General features: G+C 38.4%; 1 protein-coding gene across 3 annotated transcripts; it reads right to left on the bottom strand.

The window, feature by feature from the left end:
• Positions 1-218: 218 nt before the first annotated feature.
• Positions 219-9,187, bottom strand: TAC1 (tachykinin precursor 1). 3 transcript variants are annotated; one of them, XM_004265559.1, is made up of 7 exons: positions 8,927-9,184; positions 8,323-8,454; positions 7,184-7,280; positions 6,667-6,711; positions 6,167-6,190; positions 4,667-4,720; positions 219-822 (listed from the first exon to the last, which is right to left on the bottom strand). In XM_004265559.1, the coding sequence occupies exons 2-7, from the start codon at positions 8,443-8,445 to the stop codon at positions 773-775; spliced, it is 393 nt and encodes a 130-aa protein (XP_004265607.1). In that variant the 5' UTR covers positions 8,446-8,454; positions 8,927-9,184; the 3' UTR covers positions 219-772. The 3 variants fall into 3 exon arrangements, with proteins under 3 accessions (XP_004265607.1, XP_004265609.1, XP_049570787.1); XM_004265561.2 differs by lacking the exon at positions 4,667-4,720 and having other exon boundaries at positions 8,927-9,187; XM_049714830.1 differs by lacking the exons at positions 219-822; positions 4,667-4,720 and adding an exon at positions 829-1,154 and having other exon boundaries at positions 8,927-9,162.
• Positions 9,188-18,722: the final 9,535 nt, after the last annotated feature.

The raw sequence follows: 18,722 nt of genomic DNA, 5'->3' as shown, positions 1-18,722 counted from the left end.
CAGAATGTAATTGTTTTCTCCATGAATGATCCTGTGCCAGAAGTGTGTGTGTGAGAGAAACTGGGATTACATTTTGGTCATTCTCCTTAAGAAAGAGAGATTTAGTAGTTTTCTGTTCCAGTATTTAGCAGCCAAAAACAGCTTGGAACATATTTCATCTACTAAAAGAAAGGTTGCTGATTTGACATAAATGTTAATGAAAGAATAAGACCCAATTCTCAAGATATTTTTTCTTTTATTTAAAATGTAAACTATCACAAGACATTGTACAATAAAATAAAGACCTTAGAATCACATTAAAATTTTAAAACATCTCTATATAGTCACAAAACATAAAACATGCTGCAGGGATACAAACACAGTTTGGTACCAAGTCTCAGTACACTTTCACCATGAAAACAAATGGAGAAGCACAGCCTATCTGTGAGTTTCCTTTCTTTAGTAGTAGCTGATGTGACTGCTGCCAACAAAGAGAAATGGTTTCTTTCTTTGGAGACTATATCTCTGATAGGCTTTTACAACTTCATTGAATACTGTGCTTTGTTGAGAAATTACCACTGACTTCTACTTCTGAGCGAGTTGTCATATTAGAATTACAACACGTTTTTACAACACATATTGGCACAATATGAAAAATAAATACTTTTTGAGTTTTCAACTCAAAACAACAATTATTATTAAATAAATAATTATTCCTCATAGCGCATGTCTCATTTTATCTTGCCTTGGCCATTGACACAAGTGAAGCTCAATGAATAATACATTAGGTAGTTTATTTATGTCTTCTTTCATAATTCTGCATTGCACTCCTTTCATAAGCCACTGAGAACAAAGATAAGGTAAAGGGTTTGTTAAGAAGATTCACTGACACAGTTAAACAAAGTTCAAGGCATACAGAAATTTATTTTAAACTCATAATTACTTTTTTCACTCCATTGAAGTATTTCTAAGAGTCTTATTTGTACATCTTCCAATCGGGCCTCAGTCTTTATCCTGATTGGAAGTGATCTGTCCACAGAATTCTTGGTTATTTTGGTCATCCTCATAGACTTGGTGCCCCCAAAGTGTATTTCCACAGTATACTGCAACATTGATTCTCCACAGCTTTCTCAAGCAGTGGCGGACACCATGGTGATTTATAGAAAGGACAATGCCTAAAGTAAACAGGAATAGTAGGAGGATGAAAGCAAAATGTGGGACTTTTATTCTAGGACAGAGTCAACCAACTACAGGCCATGGACCAAATCCAGCCCACTATCTTTTCTTGTAAATAATGTTTTATTGGAATATGACCACACCCATTAATTTATGTATTGTCTATGCCTACTTTAACATTAAAATGGAAGACCTGAGTAGTTGCTACAGAGACTGTATGGCTCACATAGTCTAAAATGTTTACTATCTGGCTCTTTACAGAATAAGTTTGCTGATTTCTGGTATAAGGGTACCTAATGGCGTGAGGGTCTCTTCCTATCTTGTGGATTCCTCCCAATGATACATTGTCCTTGAGACTAAAAACAATCTCATTGTCTATAAGTAGGGCAATCGAGCCATCTAAACACAACATAGTTTAACTTACCTCCTAGCACCCTAATGGCCTGTGAAAGATTAATCACTGCTTCCAAAGGTATTTAACATATAGCTAGCAAGTAACTTAAGTACTTTGACTATATGGACAGAAAAAAGTACCAAATTACATTATATTATATTATTAAATATAATTTCAAAGGGGTCTGCAGCCACAAAAGGGTAAGGATCAGATTGCTGTGATCAAAATACTTAAGTATATATTTTCATCATTTTATCTAATACTTTATACACTTAGATTTACATTGTAGTCAAACTACTGTGCTTTTAAAAATTCAGTATGCATGTATAAAATACTGAATTTAAATAGAAATAGTAGAAAGAATTGTGAAAGACATGTAGGAATCATAGGTGCCACTCTAAACAATTTTCTCAGTGAGAAGGATATGATGAAAGAGTAGGTAGGTGAAGCCTCCATTGTTATCACTTTCCCCTTTTACCACTGAGCAGGTTCTCATTAGCATCCAAGATTCCCTTAAGTGAGGTTAACAATAAGGAGAATGTTTTATGTCAATCATGCACACACTTCTGGGGTGGAATAGTCTGAGGCCCAATCCTGGCAGTTCTGAAGGAAAGAAACAGTCCATTTCTGACCCTGGTTTGTTTGTAGGAGGAGGAGGGTGATCAGCACAAGTTCAGTTCCTGACAAGCTTTCGGTAACATAATGTTGTTCCTCAGAGAAGGGAAGGGAATGCGAATGTAAACTAACCAAAGACATTAGTGATTGAGCTGAAATACAATGTTCTCTTAATTGGAAGCAGAGTTTCTTACCTGGTCCTTGAACCCTCTAAAACCATATGTAAATGTTTGTGTGTATGAGCTGATAAGGATTTCTCTGGGAAGACACTTTCTAGATTACTCAGATTGTCAAAGGGGTCTGTGACCCCAACAGGGTAAGGATCGGATGGCTGTAGAAGGTGTCTATGATAACCCTGCCTCAACTGATTATATGAAAAGGTACCCGATTGGGTATAAATTACATGCTTGCCCATTTTTTCCTTTTATATTTTCTTAACTAAAATGGAGGAGCAAAGATTTAGTCATAAATTGACTCTGATTCATACAGTGATTCTATTTAATATTATCTATAATTATATTATTTTAAGTACATTTAATAGCATCTAATTTGTTCAAATTGCACATATCTATATTATTTGTAAAGTTAAGCATGTTCTGAAACCTTTTATCAATTCTGAAAATGGAAAGTTGTTGACTGGTGTGATTATCAAGAAAACCACAGGTATATAAGGGCTAGTGTACACTTCTGATACAAATAAAGCCAGTGTAGTTTAAACTTATATTCCATTTCCAAAAGCTGGAAGATAATACATACTAATAAAACAATTTTAGTTTTTCATTAGGTACACTGGTAACTTCTTTAAAATTTAAACTTGAGAAGCCTCCAAATTACTGATGAAGAAATATAAATGTAGTGTCTAAATCTGGAAGGTAGAGAACCAATATAAATAGGAGGATAACTTTGACTTCCCTGGTGGCGCAGTGGTTAAGAATCCATCTGCCAATGCATGGGACATAGGTTCGATCCCTGTTCCGCGAAGATACCACATGCCCAGGGGTCGACAGAACTACTGAGCCTGCGCTCTAGAGCCCTCAAGCCACAACTACTGAAGCCCCGTGCGTCTAGAGCCTGTGCTCCGCAAAAAGAAAAGCCACTGCAATGAGAAGCCTGCGCACCGCAACGAAGAGTAGCCCCCCCTCACCGCAATTAGAGAAAGCCCACGCGCTGCAACGAGGGCCCAATGCAGCCAAAAATAAAATGAAATTAAAAAAAAAATACTAGGATACATTTTTGCATGACTTTTTCAGATTAATTAAGCCAGCATATCTTACTTACAGATTTTCAGGAAACCAGAAATATTCTAAATGGATAAGACAGGTGATGATTACTTTCTAATTAATTACATGATTAGTATTTTAATTCTAATTTCACTGAAGGTAAAATAAAGAGAATTTGAATAGTTTCAAATTAAACTACGAACTATATGGCCTGAATGAGCTTAACAAAATATCAGTTTCTATGAAAATGATACAGGGGTTATTTAACCCTAAAAATACTGTTATGGGGGCTTCCCTGGTGGCGCAGTGGTTGAGAGTCCGCCTGCTGATGCAGGGGACACGTGTTCGTGCCCCGGTCTGGGAAGATCCCACATGCTGCGGAGCGGCTAGGCCCATGAGCCATGGCCACTGAGCCTGCGCGTCCGGAGCCTGTGCTCCGCAACGAGAGAGGCCGCAACAGTGAGAGGCCCGCGTACCGCAAAAAAATAAATAAATAAATAAAAATACTGTGATGAATGAGTTAAGAAATTAGAGTTTTCAGATATATGCATACGGAATTTACATAGAAGAAAGAAATTAAAGAAAAGAAAGGAAATGTGCAGGCTTTACATCAAGTGAAAGAGTTGTTCAGACTTAAACTGGGTTATGAGGAGAATTGTGGCACTCCTTCTCTTTAAGGGTTTTATAGCCAGAACTGATTATAACCCTCTAGGATAATTTGATTGTGTTCGTTTTTGAAGGCATTGGAACAGACTATGTTACTCTCCTAGTCTTAAACATTCACCAGGAGGTTTAGAGTTTGAGCTTCTATAATATCATTAAGAGCAAGTGATTTGTAAAAATGGATTTGTTTTTATTTATTTTTGTGTTGGAAGACTGTCAGATTTAACCTTTTGTAAGACTTTCCAATTACCTTGGTAACAAGTAAAATTATCCGTCTTATCTCCCCCATCCTCCATCCCCCTTAGTTCAGTAAGGTTAAATGTGGCTTATTGAACAGATGTAAGGGAAAGGGTATTAGACTAGCCCAAAGATTCAGGTTAGGTAATGATTAAATGCGGCAGACACTGGGAGTTTGAGAAGGATAGATTGATATTGTGGTGATATTAGCTCAATCATCTATAAATCCATTCTTGGATTTATTTATTGCAATTAGATTTTTTCAACATAAATACTAATTTTAATTTTATTATTCCTGTTTAATACTTTGAAAAGAATGCCTTAGAGAAAATAGAAGTAGATTTAAGGTACTGTTTATTTGCAGTCATGGTTTTATACATACCAGAATTTAAAGCTCTTTTGCCCATTAGTCCAACAAAGGAATCTGTTTTATGCCCTGGAAAAATACATTTAGGGGTATTTTAATATGTATATCTCTGAGGAAATAAACTGTTATAACTAGTACCAAAAAAAAGCAAGCTTCTAAATATATGCCTATATAATAAATATATAATTATTTCAAGTTTTGGTGAGCCTGAAGAAATAAAGATTCCTAGTAAGTCTTATAAATGACACTAAATAAAAATAATACAGTGAAAGCACTTTTCTCAATTCTATATCTAAATATTAGCAAGTACACTTTATTCATATTGTATTTTATCTGTTTATATACAAATGTTTTAAATATTGCTATTTGAGCTAGCTTTGATGTTTAGGGAGTCAATTTCACATTTGTGTGACAGAAACATCAAAGCTTATTTCCTCATATTACTGAATATGTTGTATTTCTCAGGAAACTGAAGCTTAGTTAAATCAGATTCCTATACCTGATGATTATAAACTTCTAAAGTTCACTAGTGCTATTTTATTGGATTTTAAAAAATATTTCTTTTGGAAAAAGTACATTAGTTTTGACATTAATAAAGTACATTTATTTTCATTACATGGAATTTTGCTATATATAATTCCCCTGAAAGTCAAGTCCTGAGAAAGTAAATATGAATAAGATTTATTTATTTTCAAAGATGAAGCCTTTGGAAAGGATTATTATTTTAACTCTAGTGGGAGGATGTCTCTTGGTTTATACTACATTAGCTAAGAACACGGCTGCTATCTTAGTGTGGCCTCTACTCTGCTTCCAGTGAATCAAAATCCAAGTTGGAGTAAGTGAGTGGACCTTGGGATAAGTGAGTGTGATTAAGATGGACCCCTGGTACTTTCTACAACTTTATCTATATTTACCTTTAGTATGGATTCTCAGACATTCACTCCATCCTCTTAATTGGCTGCTGGATTACTCTAATAAATGACATCATCATGGAATCCAGCACACTAAAATGAACTAGGAGATGCCTATAAATGCTTAGATTTTTGTTTTTGCTTTTGTTTTTTTCAGTGGAAGTGGTGGGGTGGGGATGAGGGGAGAGGAATGTATGGTGGATTTTTACCCCTAGGATTGAAATTCTTATCTTAAACTAACAATTTACAGGAGTTAAAGGATTCCTTCCTCCCTCCCTCCCTTCTTTCCTTCCTTCCTTCCTTCCTTTCCTTCCTTTCTTTATTTATTATCTCAGTTTCTGTGGGTCAGGAATTCAGCAACAGTTCAGCTGGGAGTTAAAGGATTTTTAATATAATGCATGCTTTTGGTAAGTATGATATGTTTAAACAACAGAGCTTTAAACATTCATGTTCTGGATGTAATATGAGTCTGCTCCATTCTTAAATTGTGTTAATTAAAAATATTAAGTTCTACATTACAACAGAAAATAAGTTATTATGTAAAGTGGAATTCAATCTAATTTACATTTGCATATGATAAATGTCAAAATAATTTGGAACTTACTTTTATGAGAGAGCTGGCCATGTCCTATAGAAAGAAAAATAAAATTAACAAACACAATAGATTTGTTTTAAAGGAGCTATATTATATCTTATAAAGAGAATTATAAAATAGATTTTTAAAATAACGCAACATTTTCCATTCATGTACTATCCTGAGGAATATAGCAGAATCATAAATGCTATCCAAATTATTAATAATAAAAACAAAATATTTTAAACAAAAGGAATACTTTTAAGTGATTTATGTGGGCCACAGATTCAAACTCAGGTCTGTGAGACTCCTGAGGCCTGAACTGCCTGGCCGTACCACCTCTCTTGTTTTCTTATAAGAGATACATCTTCAAGGCCGGTCAGCTTTGATGCTCAAGAGAGGGAGAGAGCAAACCCATCTCTTTATTCAATAGTCAACCAAGAATCTGTATTTCAGCCCACAAAAGACATTCTCCATTTTCATACATGTGCATTCACAAGAGTAAAATAAAGATTTATAGAAATGTTTACCATAAAGAGCCTGTAACAGGGCCACCTGTTTTTCAATTGAGGAATCTGACAAGAGACGAATTGACATTAACTGTTTACACGTTCCACTGATGGTGTGAGAATTCAAGAAAAGGAAATATTTCTATCATGAGACACTGGCAGCTAAATCTAATCTAACCCCAGTGGTCTAAAGTCAGTTTTCCACATGGACTGAGAACATTCTGATATCGCCTGGAGGCCCCATGCCTTCCTGTTCTTTGTCAGTTTGGATCCTTAGTCAAGGAAGCACTTAGCTTAAGGTTGGTTCCTGTTCTTGGCGGTTTGGACCGATCTCTCCCTCCCTCCGTGGTATGTGTGTGTTAGCGGGATGAGGGCCAGAGTCGCGCTCCGGGAGATATACCCATTTTAGGGTGGAAATCTCTGCTCATAGATCAAGAGAGACTGCGTGCTCTGAGCATGAGCTAGGATTCCGGGGTGGGAGTGGCGGGGTGGGGGCGGTGCCCAGAGAGACAGAGAGGGTGATGGCTGCCCATCTCACCAGCATCCCGTTTGCCCATTAATCCGAAGAACTGCTGAGGCTTGGGTCTGCGGGCGATTCTCTGCAGAAGATGCTCAAAGGGCTCGGGCAGCTCCTCCTAGAGGACAGACGCACCGACAGGGGCGTGTAGGCAACCAGTGCAAGGCGCCGGCAAACTAGAGTCATTCTGGTGGTGCGCTCCAGCCTGGGGCAAATCTTGGCGGTGGGGACAGGCCAAGCCAGGGTTGGGGAACCAGCTCCGAGGCGTGCTCCCCACACCTGGGCGTTGCCTCTCTCCACTCCTCCCCGCCCAATTCGTGTCCGGCGCCGCCGCCTCCCCGAAGCCTAGCCCTAACCAGTTAGCTGGAGGCTCGTCGTCTCCAAGCCCTGCTCGCTTTCCCCTCTTTCCTCCCATCCCGGGGACCCTCACTCATCTGCCGCTCAGCTACCGGACTTTGTTCATCTCTAGCTCGGGCTTTGGAGGCTTCTCACCGCCCTAAATGCGCACAGGTGTGTGTGGGGGAATGGCGGGGGGAGGGTAGGGAAGGTGACAGCCCTTTACAAGCAACTAACAGTGCGCGACTTTCACGGTTCCGGCGGGGCGCGCTCCCTTGCGCGAATAGCCTGCGAGCAATCTAAAGGAAAACTTGCGGCTACGCCTCCAGGTCCGTAAAATAAAAGTCATGGCAGGAAGTTAGCCTCCTACCCACCTGCGACCCTCCAAGCCCTCAGCACCTCGCCACTTGCCCCTGCTTTTGCCTGCGTCGGGCGCGCACTCCTCTGCCCCTGCCCCAGCATTTCCAAATGCCAGGTCCTTGCAGCTGGACCTGAGTCTCCGAAATCCGCGTTACCAGGGGATGAAACCTTGTGAGGTTTCCAGTCTTGTGAGGATTCCGGGATCACCTGGGAGGGTATTATTCCTCCAGAGAGTTCCCGAGACCCGACGATGCAGCCCTCGGGAGGAAACTTGGTTCTTGGATGCAAAATCTCGTGTGGGACCCAGGGGATGGCGTTCCTCTACATCCCTCCCGGCGCGCCTCCACCGCCTCTGGTTGCGGTGCCGGTGCCCGCTAGGGTAACTAGGATGCTATCGCGGGGGGTAAGTGACACCTCCTAAGCCCATGAAGAACGGCGCGGGCCATCTTGGGACCGAGTCTCACCTTGATCTGGTCTCTGTCGGACCAGTCAGACCAATAATTCAGATCATCGTTGGCTCCAATTTCTTCTGCAAACAGTTGAGTGGAGACGAGAAAAAAGACTGCCAAGGCCACGAGGATTTTCATGTCGGATTTCTGGGAAGAGTGAGGAGAAGAGGCAGAGGAGAGAAAAAAATATAGATGTATTGGGGGTTTCTATCCAAGAGTTGAGGCAGCAGAATTTTCGATCGCACAACGGAACTCAAGGTCGATTGAAACAAGATAAACCGCCTAAGGGCTAAAGTCCTGTCGATACCCTTTAGGAAAGAGAATCAAGCCCTAAAGTTTCTCAAATCCTATTCTTCCTAGATCCCAGCTCCCCCAGCCCCCAACCCACCAATCCACACCTTCAAGCCAGGAGGCTGTGCGGGTGGAAGACAAAGAGGGACAAGGCACTTGGGATACCCGTCTCGCCGCCGTCTCCCTGCCGTCTCCCCGCAGTCCCCCCGCGGTCCCTCAGCTCTCTCCCCGCAGTCCCTCGCTGCAGCGGCCCATCCAGCCCTGCTAGACGCCGCCTCGGAGCGGTGCGCGGTGCGGAAAGCCCACCCAGCAGGGCGCAGGCACTTACTGCGGCTGACCAGCCCTTGGGGTTCCTCGGCGGGTCGGAGCGCTCGCTGGGCGCTCGGCACTCTCTGTCGCAGCAGCTCGTGCTTTTGCCTGCTGGCTGCAGCGCGGTATTTATCCCAGGTTCGCTGAGCCTCGAGACCCACGTGACACGCTCCCCACGCGACTTTCTGCTCAATATTTAATTAGCCGCCTCCTCTCCTTTTGCTTGCGTCTGATTGAGAGTTTCCGAGACGGCAATCCGTCGGTGCGCATAACATCTGGACCCAATTGGGTTCGAAATGACGCAATTATAGGAAAATCGAGATCTCGCCATCCAATCCGCAGCGGCCTGTCTTCTTCCGTTTGCAGATCTGACGCCCCCTCCCCTCTTTTTCTTCAGAATGGGGTTCCATGACACCTGAGATTACTCATCAAAATTGAACAAAGTGACTCATTCCTCAGACTTAGGCAACTTTTAAGTCCCTTGAGAGGGTAAGTTGCACTTCCCAGGATGGCCAAATAACTTCGGGTATTAAGATACTGTTGTCGAAAATCAGAAAGAGATAAGAAAGGAGAACTTCAAATGGGGGGGTAGGGAGACATTTCCCCCCTATTTCCATCTGCAGAGTGTCAAGTGTTTCTGAGATATATCAATAGCATCTTTCTACGAGCAGAACATCTTTCTCCCAAATTAGCTAGAATACTGGTGTTTCTTCAGTAATACGAAAGGATTTTTCAGTCCCATAGGATTTCAGATGACGGCAGCAGAAATATTTTACGTTTTGGAGGCAGGGGAATTTAAACCTGGCATTGCACGTAGAACTTTTATATCAGTGCCATTCTAGGATATCTTTTGTTCCAAGCTAGCTAGCTACATGCTGGAGCAGGGGTACGTTTTCGCTTCTCTCCTACCATTTCTCACTGAAGACTAAGAAACGCGCCAGTGGTGTACAGGATTCTTCCTGGTTGTCACTAAAGGACTCTTAAGATCCTTCATAGATTTCTCCTGTATATGAAAGTAAGTGCAGTGAAGATGTTAATTGGGCAGTCATTATCAATACGAAACTATTTGACAAATAACATCTGTATAGATATCACAGCTTTCCATGAGCCCATGGTTTGCCCTGCAGACTAAATGACTGTTGTATCTGGGGTGGAGTTGTTTTCTCCTCTTTCCTTAGTAAGTACTATGCTTTCCAGTTAATTCTGATGTTCTTAGTATAGTGCATAAGGGAAATATTTTATTGCAATTCATATAAACCAGTATTTTTTCTTCTAATACTTGTTGTTCTTTCTTAAATAACCCTGACTTTTGAAATTCCCATGTGTCTATCTCATTTCTTTAGGCCTAGCCTCACAATGCAAGGCATCATATTCTTTGTTTTTATAACTTTTTTATATGGGAAATTATAAACATATACAGAAGTAGAGAGAATCATCCACTTGAAACGATTTACAAGTTTCACTTACAAACCCTTCCTATTTCCCCACCACTCAGATTATTTCAAAGCAAATCTCAGACATAATTTCAACTGTAAATATTTCAGCATGTTTATAGAAGGATAAAAAATAAAAACAGAACCATGCTGTTGTTCCACCTAAAAACAACATAAAATAATTCCTTACATTAATATCCAGTCAGTGTTCAAATATTCTTCATTGTTTCATAAGCCCCACCCCCATACAGTTTACTAGTTGAAATCAGAATTGTAATGAAGTTCATAAATTACAATTGGTTTGTATATCTCTTAAATCTTCCCTAATCTATAGTTCTCTCTCTCTCTTTTTATGAATAAAACTGCTCAGTAGACTGTACTATGTTCTGGAGTTTGCTGATTACACCTAGTGGTTTCTTTTAACTTGTTCCTCTGTTCTATTTCCGATTACTTCGTAGTTGTATCTAGAAGTTTAATGACATGGTGGTTTGGTTTTTCTGACAAAGTTACTTTGCACATGTTGTTAGGAAGCATGTGATAGCTGGTTGTTTCTCCTTTTGAGAGTTAGCAGCTGTTGCTGATCATTTTAGATCCATTAACTTATTAGTACTTTCAAAATAGTGTTATTATGATTTTATCATTTATTTTTTAAATTTATTAGCTGGCCTATTCCTTCCATATAAAGAGAAAATTTTTTTCTCAACAACTATGTAGTTACTCTTAAGACATGGCTAACCTAGGAAAGATGGGATAAGTGCTTGATTAATTCCCTTTACCAATTTAAAAAATGAGTTGGTAAATTAATACATTCAAATATGCCCCCCCCCATTTAGGATTATTATGACTTCATGGATTTAAACACAATTGAAGTATTTCATTTCTTCAAAGAAAGATAGAATCAGGCCTCCTTCTAATCGGTGCTCAGATTATCCCATTTCTTGGCCAGAAGAAGAAAGGTGACCAGAAAGTGACTTTTCAGATTGACTCCTGAGATATCTGATATGCCTTAAATAGGCTTTAAGGGCTTTCTTGATTTTGGTAAGACAAGATATTCTAGGTTTAAGTTGCGTATTTCCTGCCTCAAACCTGCAATTTGCATTTAAGGAGCTCTTGTTTCTTTTGAATTAGAAATGATAATTAGAGACCATAATCTGGGTATTATGGGTGCACACTACTGCAGAGTTCTTCATTGTTTCAAGACTTTTTCAATGAATAGAGCTGAAAATGTGTGTATGTGTGTGTTTAAAATCATGAATATATCGTGACAACTTTCTGTTCAAATCAGGATACTATAGGGTCTTTCTCTAACCTCTTCTATTTTACATCTTCTCTTCAATGCCAGAATATCAGTTCCCACTGACATCAACATTGTTACTCATTTGCTTTATCCCAATGCACAATGCCAACATGATCAACAATATGATTATTAGAAACAGACTAAGAGCTTTTTTTTGCATTTTTTAAAAATCTTTAAGATATATCACACAAGGCATGTTCAGTCCAGTTACTATGTTTTAAAGTCATTTTAAAAGTTCTCTATATGGTTATGCTATCAACTATAATACACATAGGTTCATTTGCTCATTTTGCTTTTGAGTTTTAGGAATTGCTTTTATTAGAATTGTATAAAACACATAGTTCCAAACTCAAATATTTGAAACATAATGTATTCAAAGAAGTATACTTTCAATCCCTGTCCCACTATCCTCTTCCTTCTAGTAACTATCTTTTAGGTTTAGTTTATCCTTTTATTATTATTTTATTTTTGTTGTTATTATATTTTAAGCAAATATGTATTCATATCCTTCTCCACCTTGTAAAATTCCATACCCAAAGTGGGGCATTTTAGACTAATTTATTTTCTTAGCTGCTGATGTGGTTTATGAAGTAACAATAAAGACAGCTATTTCACAAATTCTTCCCTGCTAGCTCAATGTAACCAGGTGTATAACTCTGTTCAGATGCTATATGTTGTAAATGTGCCACAGTACATAAAACAAAGGCTGTTTTATAGAATTGAGTAATAAACAACGAGATAAAAAATTGATCAGGGGCTTCCCTGGTGGCGCAGTGGTTGAGAATCCGCCTGCCGATGCAGGGGACACGGGTTTGTGCCCTGGTCGGGGAAGATCCAGCATGCCGCGGAGCGGCTGGGCCCGTGAGCCATGGCCGCTGAGCCTGCGCGTCCGGAGCCTGTGCTCCGCAGCGGGAGAGGCCACAACAGTGAGAGGCCCGCGTACCGCAAAAAAAAAAAAAAAAAAAAAAAAAAAATTTATCAGAGAAAACATTTCCCACTTTTCCCATGTCATTTGTCAATTGCTAACTTAGCGCTCCTAGTAAGGTCATGCACTTACTGACACTCTTTCTCCTTGAACATTGCAGGGTTTGGACTACTTATATTCTTTATTTCTTTTATTTGGGATATTTCTATTCTTTATTTGTTTTGTTTCCCAAAACATCGAATTTATGAAAATATACATATCAGTAAAATACATACGTATGAGAAGAATGGTGAAAAAGTAAATAGTTAATAAATCATATTTTATGTTTGTAGATTAAAAACATGCAGGAAAGCACAAAGAAAAAATACTATCATCCATTTTCTCATAACCCAGAATAAACCACAGTTAACATCTTGATATACTGCCTACAATTTTTAAAGGGAAAAAAAAAACACCTGATATTTTTCTTTTTGTAAAACAAGACCTACTCTTTATAAAAAATAAAGCAATGCAGAAAAATACAATAATGTATTTTTTAAAAAATTACCACAAACTCAGAAATTGCCACCCTTAACATTATTTTGAATATAGTTCTATGCATATTATATGTTGAAGACTATAGCAATAGTCACAGATAAATAAAAGTTATGAAAGTAGGATGAGATCCTGGGAAGTATTTTTAATAAAAGATGGTTGCTTATATTTTATTTGACTTTAGTAGAAGAAAAACAAAATAAAAGTGAAAAATGTTTCTTACCACAAGTTACTTTTTCCATAAAATAACCCATTAATGTTATAAAACAAGATCTGGAGATAAACATTAAGAGGCTAGTATGTAACAGTTTAAAAAATAGATGTTTGAAGAGTATCTATTTATCTCCTGTTTTGAAAAATGAGGACATTAGCACTCAAACTTCCTCCCATCTTCCTTACCCCCCACCTCCCAATTTTTATTATTCAGGTTTGTAACATTCACAATTATTTTTGCTACTGTACTTTCATTAGTTGTCTTCTATTCATTCTATATTTAAACAGATTTGTGTTCACCACCAGTCCCTCTAATCTAGCTTTGCCATTCTCAAGTTTATTTTCAATCATCTTTTATTTGGGTGGATGTTACCGTCAAGCAAATTTTTCTTCGTTGAGAAGAAATCATACATATTGCATTCCCTGAGTTCTTTTGTGCTAGTGAATGTCTCTCAGTGGTTCCTATGCTTGAATGACATCTTAAGTAGTTATAATATTTAAAAATTAAATTTCATTTTTCTCAGCCCTTTATGGACACTGCTTCATTGTCTTGCAGAATTGAGTGTTGTGGAGAATTCTGAGGTGGGATAGTTTTTCCCTCTGCTTGGATGTGATTTGCTGTTTTGCTTCAATATCTGAGGAATTCTTTCTTTATCCTTGATGTTCAATATTTCAATTAGGATATGTCTTGTTGGGCATCTCACATCTAATTTTCTTAGCGTGTCATGACTGTTTTTGTTTTGCAGATAATTCTCTCTCTTCATTTTGGGGAAATTCTACTGTATTATATCTTTGTGAATATATCTTTTAAATGGAAATTCCACTTCAAAAATATTATGGTGTTTTTCTTTGGATCTTAATATATTTTATTTTATATATATATATATATACTATTGTAATATGTATATCTAATGTCTATAATATTCTACCAAGTTGCTTTAATTCTTTGCGTTTTTCATCCACATTCACTTAGGTTATTTTACCTTTTCCTCTTTGCGTAGTAATTGACTTTTGTGTCAGTAATTCACCTTGCTGTATCTAAATTACTTACTATTTCCATAATCATGTTGCATAGTCCCCAATTTGTCCCCATAGATTAGTAATTTCCTTTTTCATCTCATTTAATTGCTTTATTATTTTATTGGTATAATTTTATTTTATTGAACTTATGTTCTTATTAAGATGTTCTTGGTGTGAAGTAATTGAGGGAGTTTCCTTAGTTATGTTTCCTTCAAGTTCAGTGGTAAAATGCATGAGTTTTAAGCAAGTGCTACCAATTTTAATACAGGCTTAGCCACTTGCTAGCCATGTACTCTCTGCCTCAATTTTCTAATCCATCAAATGGGACAATAAATAGTACTTACCTCATAAAATTGCTGTGGGGGTGAAATGAGTAAATACATGTAAAGTGTAAAGAACAGTGCTTAGCACATGCAATGAACATTTAACTATTATTATGCTAGGTGGCTGTGTGTGTGTGTGTGTGTGTGTGTGTGTGTATGGTTAATTTTATGTGTCAACTTGGCTAGGCTATGTTGCCTAGTTTGGTCAAATGCCATTCTAGATGTTGCCATGAAGGTATTTTTTTTAAAGATGTGATTAATATTTGAATCAGTAGACTTTGGGTAAAGCCATTATTCTACATTATATGGGTGGGCTTCATCCAATCAGTTGAAGGTTTTAAGAGAAAAAGACTGAGGTTCCCTAAGGAAGAAGGAATTCTGCCTCCAGACTGCTTTTGGACTCAAGACATCAACTTCTTGCTGAATTTCCAGCCTGGCAGGCTGCCCTGTGGATTTCAGATTTGCCAGCCCCCATAACTGTGTGAGCTAATTCCTTAAAAACCCAATCTCTCCCTCTCTTTCCTTTTCCACACACATGCACACATACACTCATACACATCCTATTGGTTCTGTTTCTCTGGAGAATCCTAAACAGTGTGTAATATATTTGCAGAGTTTCTGGACCATTCTCTCCATCTAGGTGTTGCTTGGGTGGCTCTGTGCGTGACTGTTTGACTCTATTTCTATAATACTGGAGATTTTTTTCCCTCTGAGGACTAGGAATTTTGCCTTCTGTTCACATTTAGCCTGAGGGAATGACAGGGGAGGGGGAACTTGGATGAGGTGTGATACAGTCTGAATACTTAGTCTCTGCTCTTTCCCCTGAGATTTTGGTGCAGTGTCTTGTTCCATGTCAATTCCCTGATTGGAGGGTCTGTTCCTTTCTGGCGAGCGACCCCATTGGACTTTGAGTTCTGTATGCCTGACAGCTTCCTTCCACTTCCCTGAGCGTCAGCTCTATTCTATTCCCTGGTGTCACCAGTTTCTCTCAGCCACTTGTATCCTTTATGTTTTGGAAGAAGATAATCATCTGCCCACTCAGTTTTCTTCTCTCCATGTATAGCAACATTGAGAATTCTCAGAATTTTATCAATTCACAAATAAATCTTTTGGAAGGTGATGGCAAAGTTAGGGAGACTGGGGTCCTGTGGAGTCAAGCAGTGATGGGCCTCTCTCTCTGCTTTGCTCCAGAATTTTCTGCTTCTTTCATTGGCTACAGGTTCTTGAAGATTAATGCATTAATTAGATTGTGACTCTTGTTTGGTGGCTGATGGTAGATTTTCATTTTCTTCCTGGAATTAACAATTTTTACTTTATTTTGTAGGCGTTGTAGAAGGCCTGGAATAGTACCATGTTCATGTCATCTGACTAGTAAATGTTTGTAGAATTGTTGGATATCATCTATATCACATGGATGCATTAGTTCTTTACTGTTTTGTTGTCCCAGACTCCCTAACTTTAGAAAATCCTCTGGAGCACTGCTGTAGCTGCAAATATGACAGTGGAAGAATATGTTATCTGCAGGGTAAAGTTCCTTCTCTCTTCCCTGGCACACTGGCTTACCTTTTACATGTTATTTACCTGGGAAATCTCGCTGCTATGATCACCTCTTTTTTTCTTGTTGCCTCATGGAAATTCTAACATGCTTTATTGACTTTTTAAGCACACTCATGTCAATCACTCTTTGAAATCCTTCCAGCCTCCATTATTACCAGGCTCTGAGTTTTTGAGCATTTGCCACTGCATGGAAAGAGACGCCACTCAGAGGCAAAGGTAGAATTACAAGTTTCTGTAGCACCTGAGGTACACCAGAGGGGATTTTAAGCAGTTCTACTCAAAACCAGGTAATATAATCATGGTTTCATCAGGTAATAATAATCCCTTGCATCTAAATCTAATTACTTCCTTCTATGTTTCATGATGCTGCTTCTTCAAGCATTTAGTTGTTGTGTTGCTGTCCCTTTGTCCAGAGAGCTACTTCTTATGAGAAACTGATTTGAGTTCCTGGTATAGTAAAGTCAGAAGCGGCACACTACTAGAAAAAGGATACAGTATTTCAACCTCCAACCTTCTGCACATGTTACAAAAAGAATTAAATCAATAAACATTTATTTAATGTTTGCTATTTTCTAAGCAAGTATGGTGTTGGGAATACAGAGCTGAAAGAGTCACACTTTTTGCTCCAGCAGGGCTCAAGAAAGTCAGAGGGGCAGGACGCGTAATAGATGCTATAATAGAAGAGTGAGCATTGTATTAAGGGAGCATGGAATGAGATTTCCGTAGATGGGAGGGAGTAGGATAGAAGGCATTCCAGGGAGAGGGAACAGCTTAAGCAAAGGCAGAGAGGTAAGGCTATGCAATGGATATTCACTGGAGGAACAGACCAAGGTGGCAAATGTTGCGGGGGGGTGGGGGGTGGGGGTGGGGGGGTGGGGGGTGGTAGTCTAGGATCGGGAGGGGTAAAACAAGATGAAGTCAACTGACATTAACTTCTTGTTCAGTCTAAACATCAGCAAATCCTGTTAGCAAACAAAGGTAACTTGCTCTCGAAGAAGAGCAAAGCTCACAGCTGTTGTTTTTCACCTCATAAACTCCTAGTCACTAGTCGTTCTTGAATCAAAAGATTAGGTGTTTGGTGATTTTTTGAACTACTTACATATAGTCAAGGATAACAGTTTTTTAAAATATTTAACAAATGTGTTTTCCTTCCATTGCTTCTGGGTGCAATTGAAAAATTCACATTGTATATACTTGCCAAAAGACTGAAGATAATCTCTTTATTCAACATGACTCTGCAGTGTTAAAATAATAAACCAGACTAATAAGTCTACTGAACATACTCCTAATCTGTTATCAGTTTTACTAAACTGGATCCTTAAAGGTCAAAAATTCAATGAAAATTAGGGGTAGCCAACCCAACTGTCTTAGCAAAATGGCCAGTTTGTGACACGGCATAGAAACAGTGTTAAAAATCAGGAAATAAATCATTCTGAACTAGATTGATAATGAGAATGTGCACCTTTAGATTCACTGGGCACCCTAAAACAGGAAAGTGCATTTTTCAATGTCAAACTGAGAAACCCAGTTGTGAAGCCATACTTTATTCCCTTCATCCCCTAGGCAGTAGTTTAATAGTTAATGTATCAGACAATTGATTTTGAACTCTGAAAAGTCCTCCCTGATTACCCCAGTCCTGGGAAGACCTTGCCATTTGGCAGCCATGGCCACTCTCCTGCACTGCTTCCATTAATGTCTCTACCAAATGGGTTTTGAACTCAGGCTATCTGGTTCCAGGGTCCATGCTGCTAGCTCTTACCACCATATTGTCTGGGCTGCTGTAGAGTTGATGTCATTTATGTGCTGAGGGTTTGGGTGGGGGATGTCTAAGGGAAGCACTAATCATGTATTCCTATTTTCTACGCTTCACTTTTGAATCAACTCAAGTCACTGTAAAACTCATCTGGATTTCATTGCTTCTAATTTTTGTAAAAATACTATCACAGGTCTATAGTATAACATATTCTATTTAATTGGGTGCTTAGATATAAAATGTAAGAGTTTTTGATTTAAGGAATTGCTAATGAGGAGTATATATGTTTTGATCAAATAGCTCTTATGGCATAGTTCATTGTGTGTTTAGTGTTCCTTTTGTAAAAGACTGTGAGATTTATTTCTTTTATTATTTGGTGTATCTTCTCTGGAAAACTGGTATGTCTCCTTATATCAGATAGGAGTTATTTTATCCAATATTTTCACCTCTTTTCCCTTGTTTTTCTTCTGTTTTATTTATCTCAGCTGTCAGAGAACTTAGAGCTAGTTTTTGATTTTGGGGCTCAGTTTTATTAACTTCTAGTCTAGTCTAATTACTCAACATTTCTCTTTAAAACTTGTCTTTCGTCTTATGTTTTAATGTTTAAAATTAGTTTATATCATTAATTTATTATAAATAGCTTCAAATTTTATGTATATATACATAGACATACATATATATATACATATATATGTATATATATATAAAACCAAAAGACCTGTTAGGTTTACATTTCTTATCATTTCCAATACTAATAACC

Source organism: Orcinus orca, chromosome 9 (assembly GCF_937001465.1).
Source record: "Orcinus orca chromosome 9, mOrcOrc1.1, whole genome shotgun sequence".
Lineage (NCBI taxonomy): Eukaryota > Metazoa > Chordata > Mammalia > Artiodactyla > Delphinidae > Orcinus > Orcinus orca.
The sequence above is the reverse complement of the archived record's forward strand: the minus strand, read 5'-3'. Positions and strand labels throughout refer to the sequence as shown.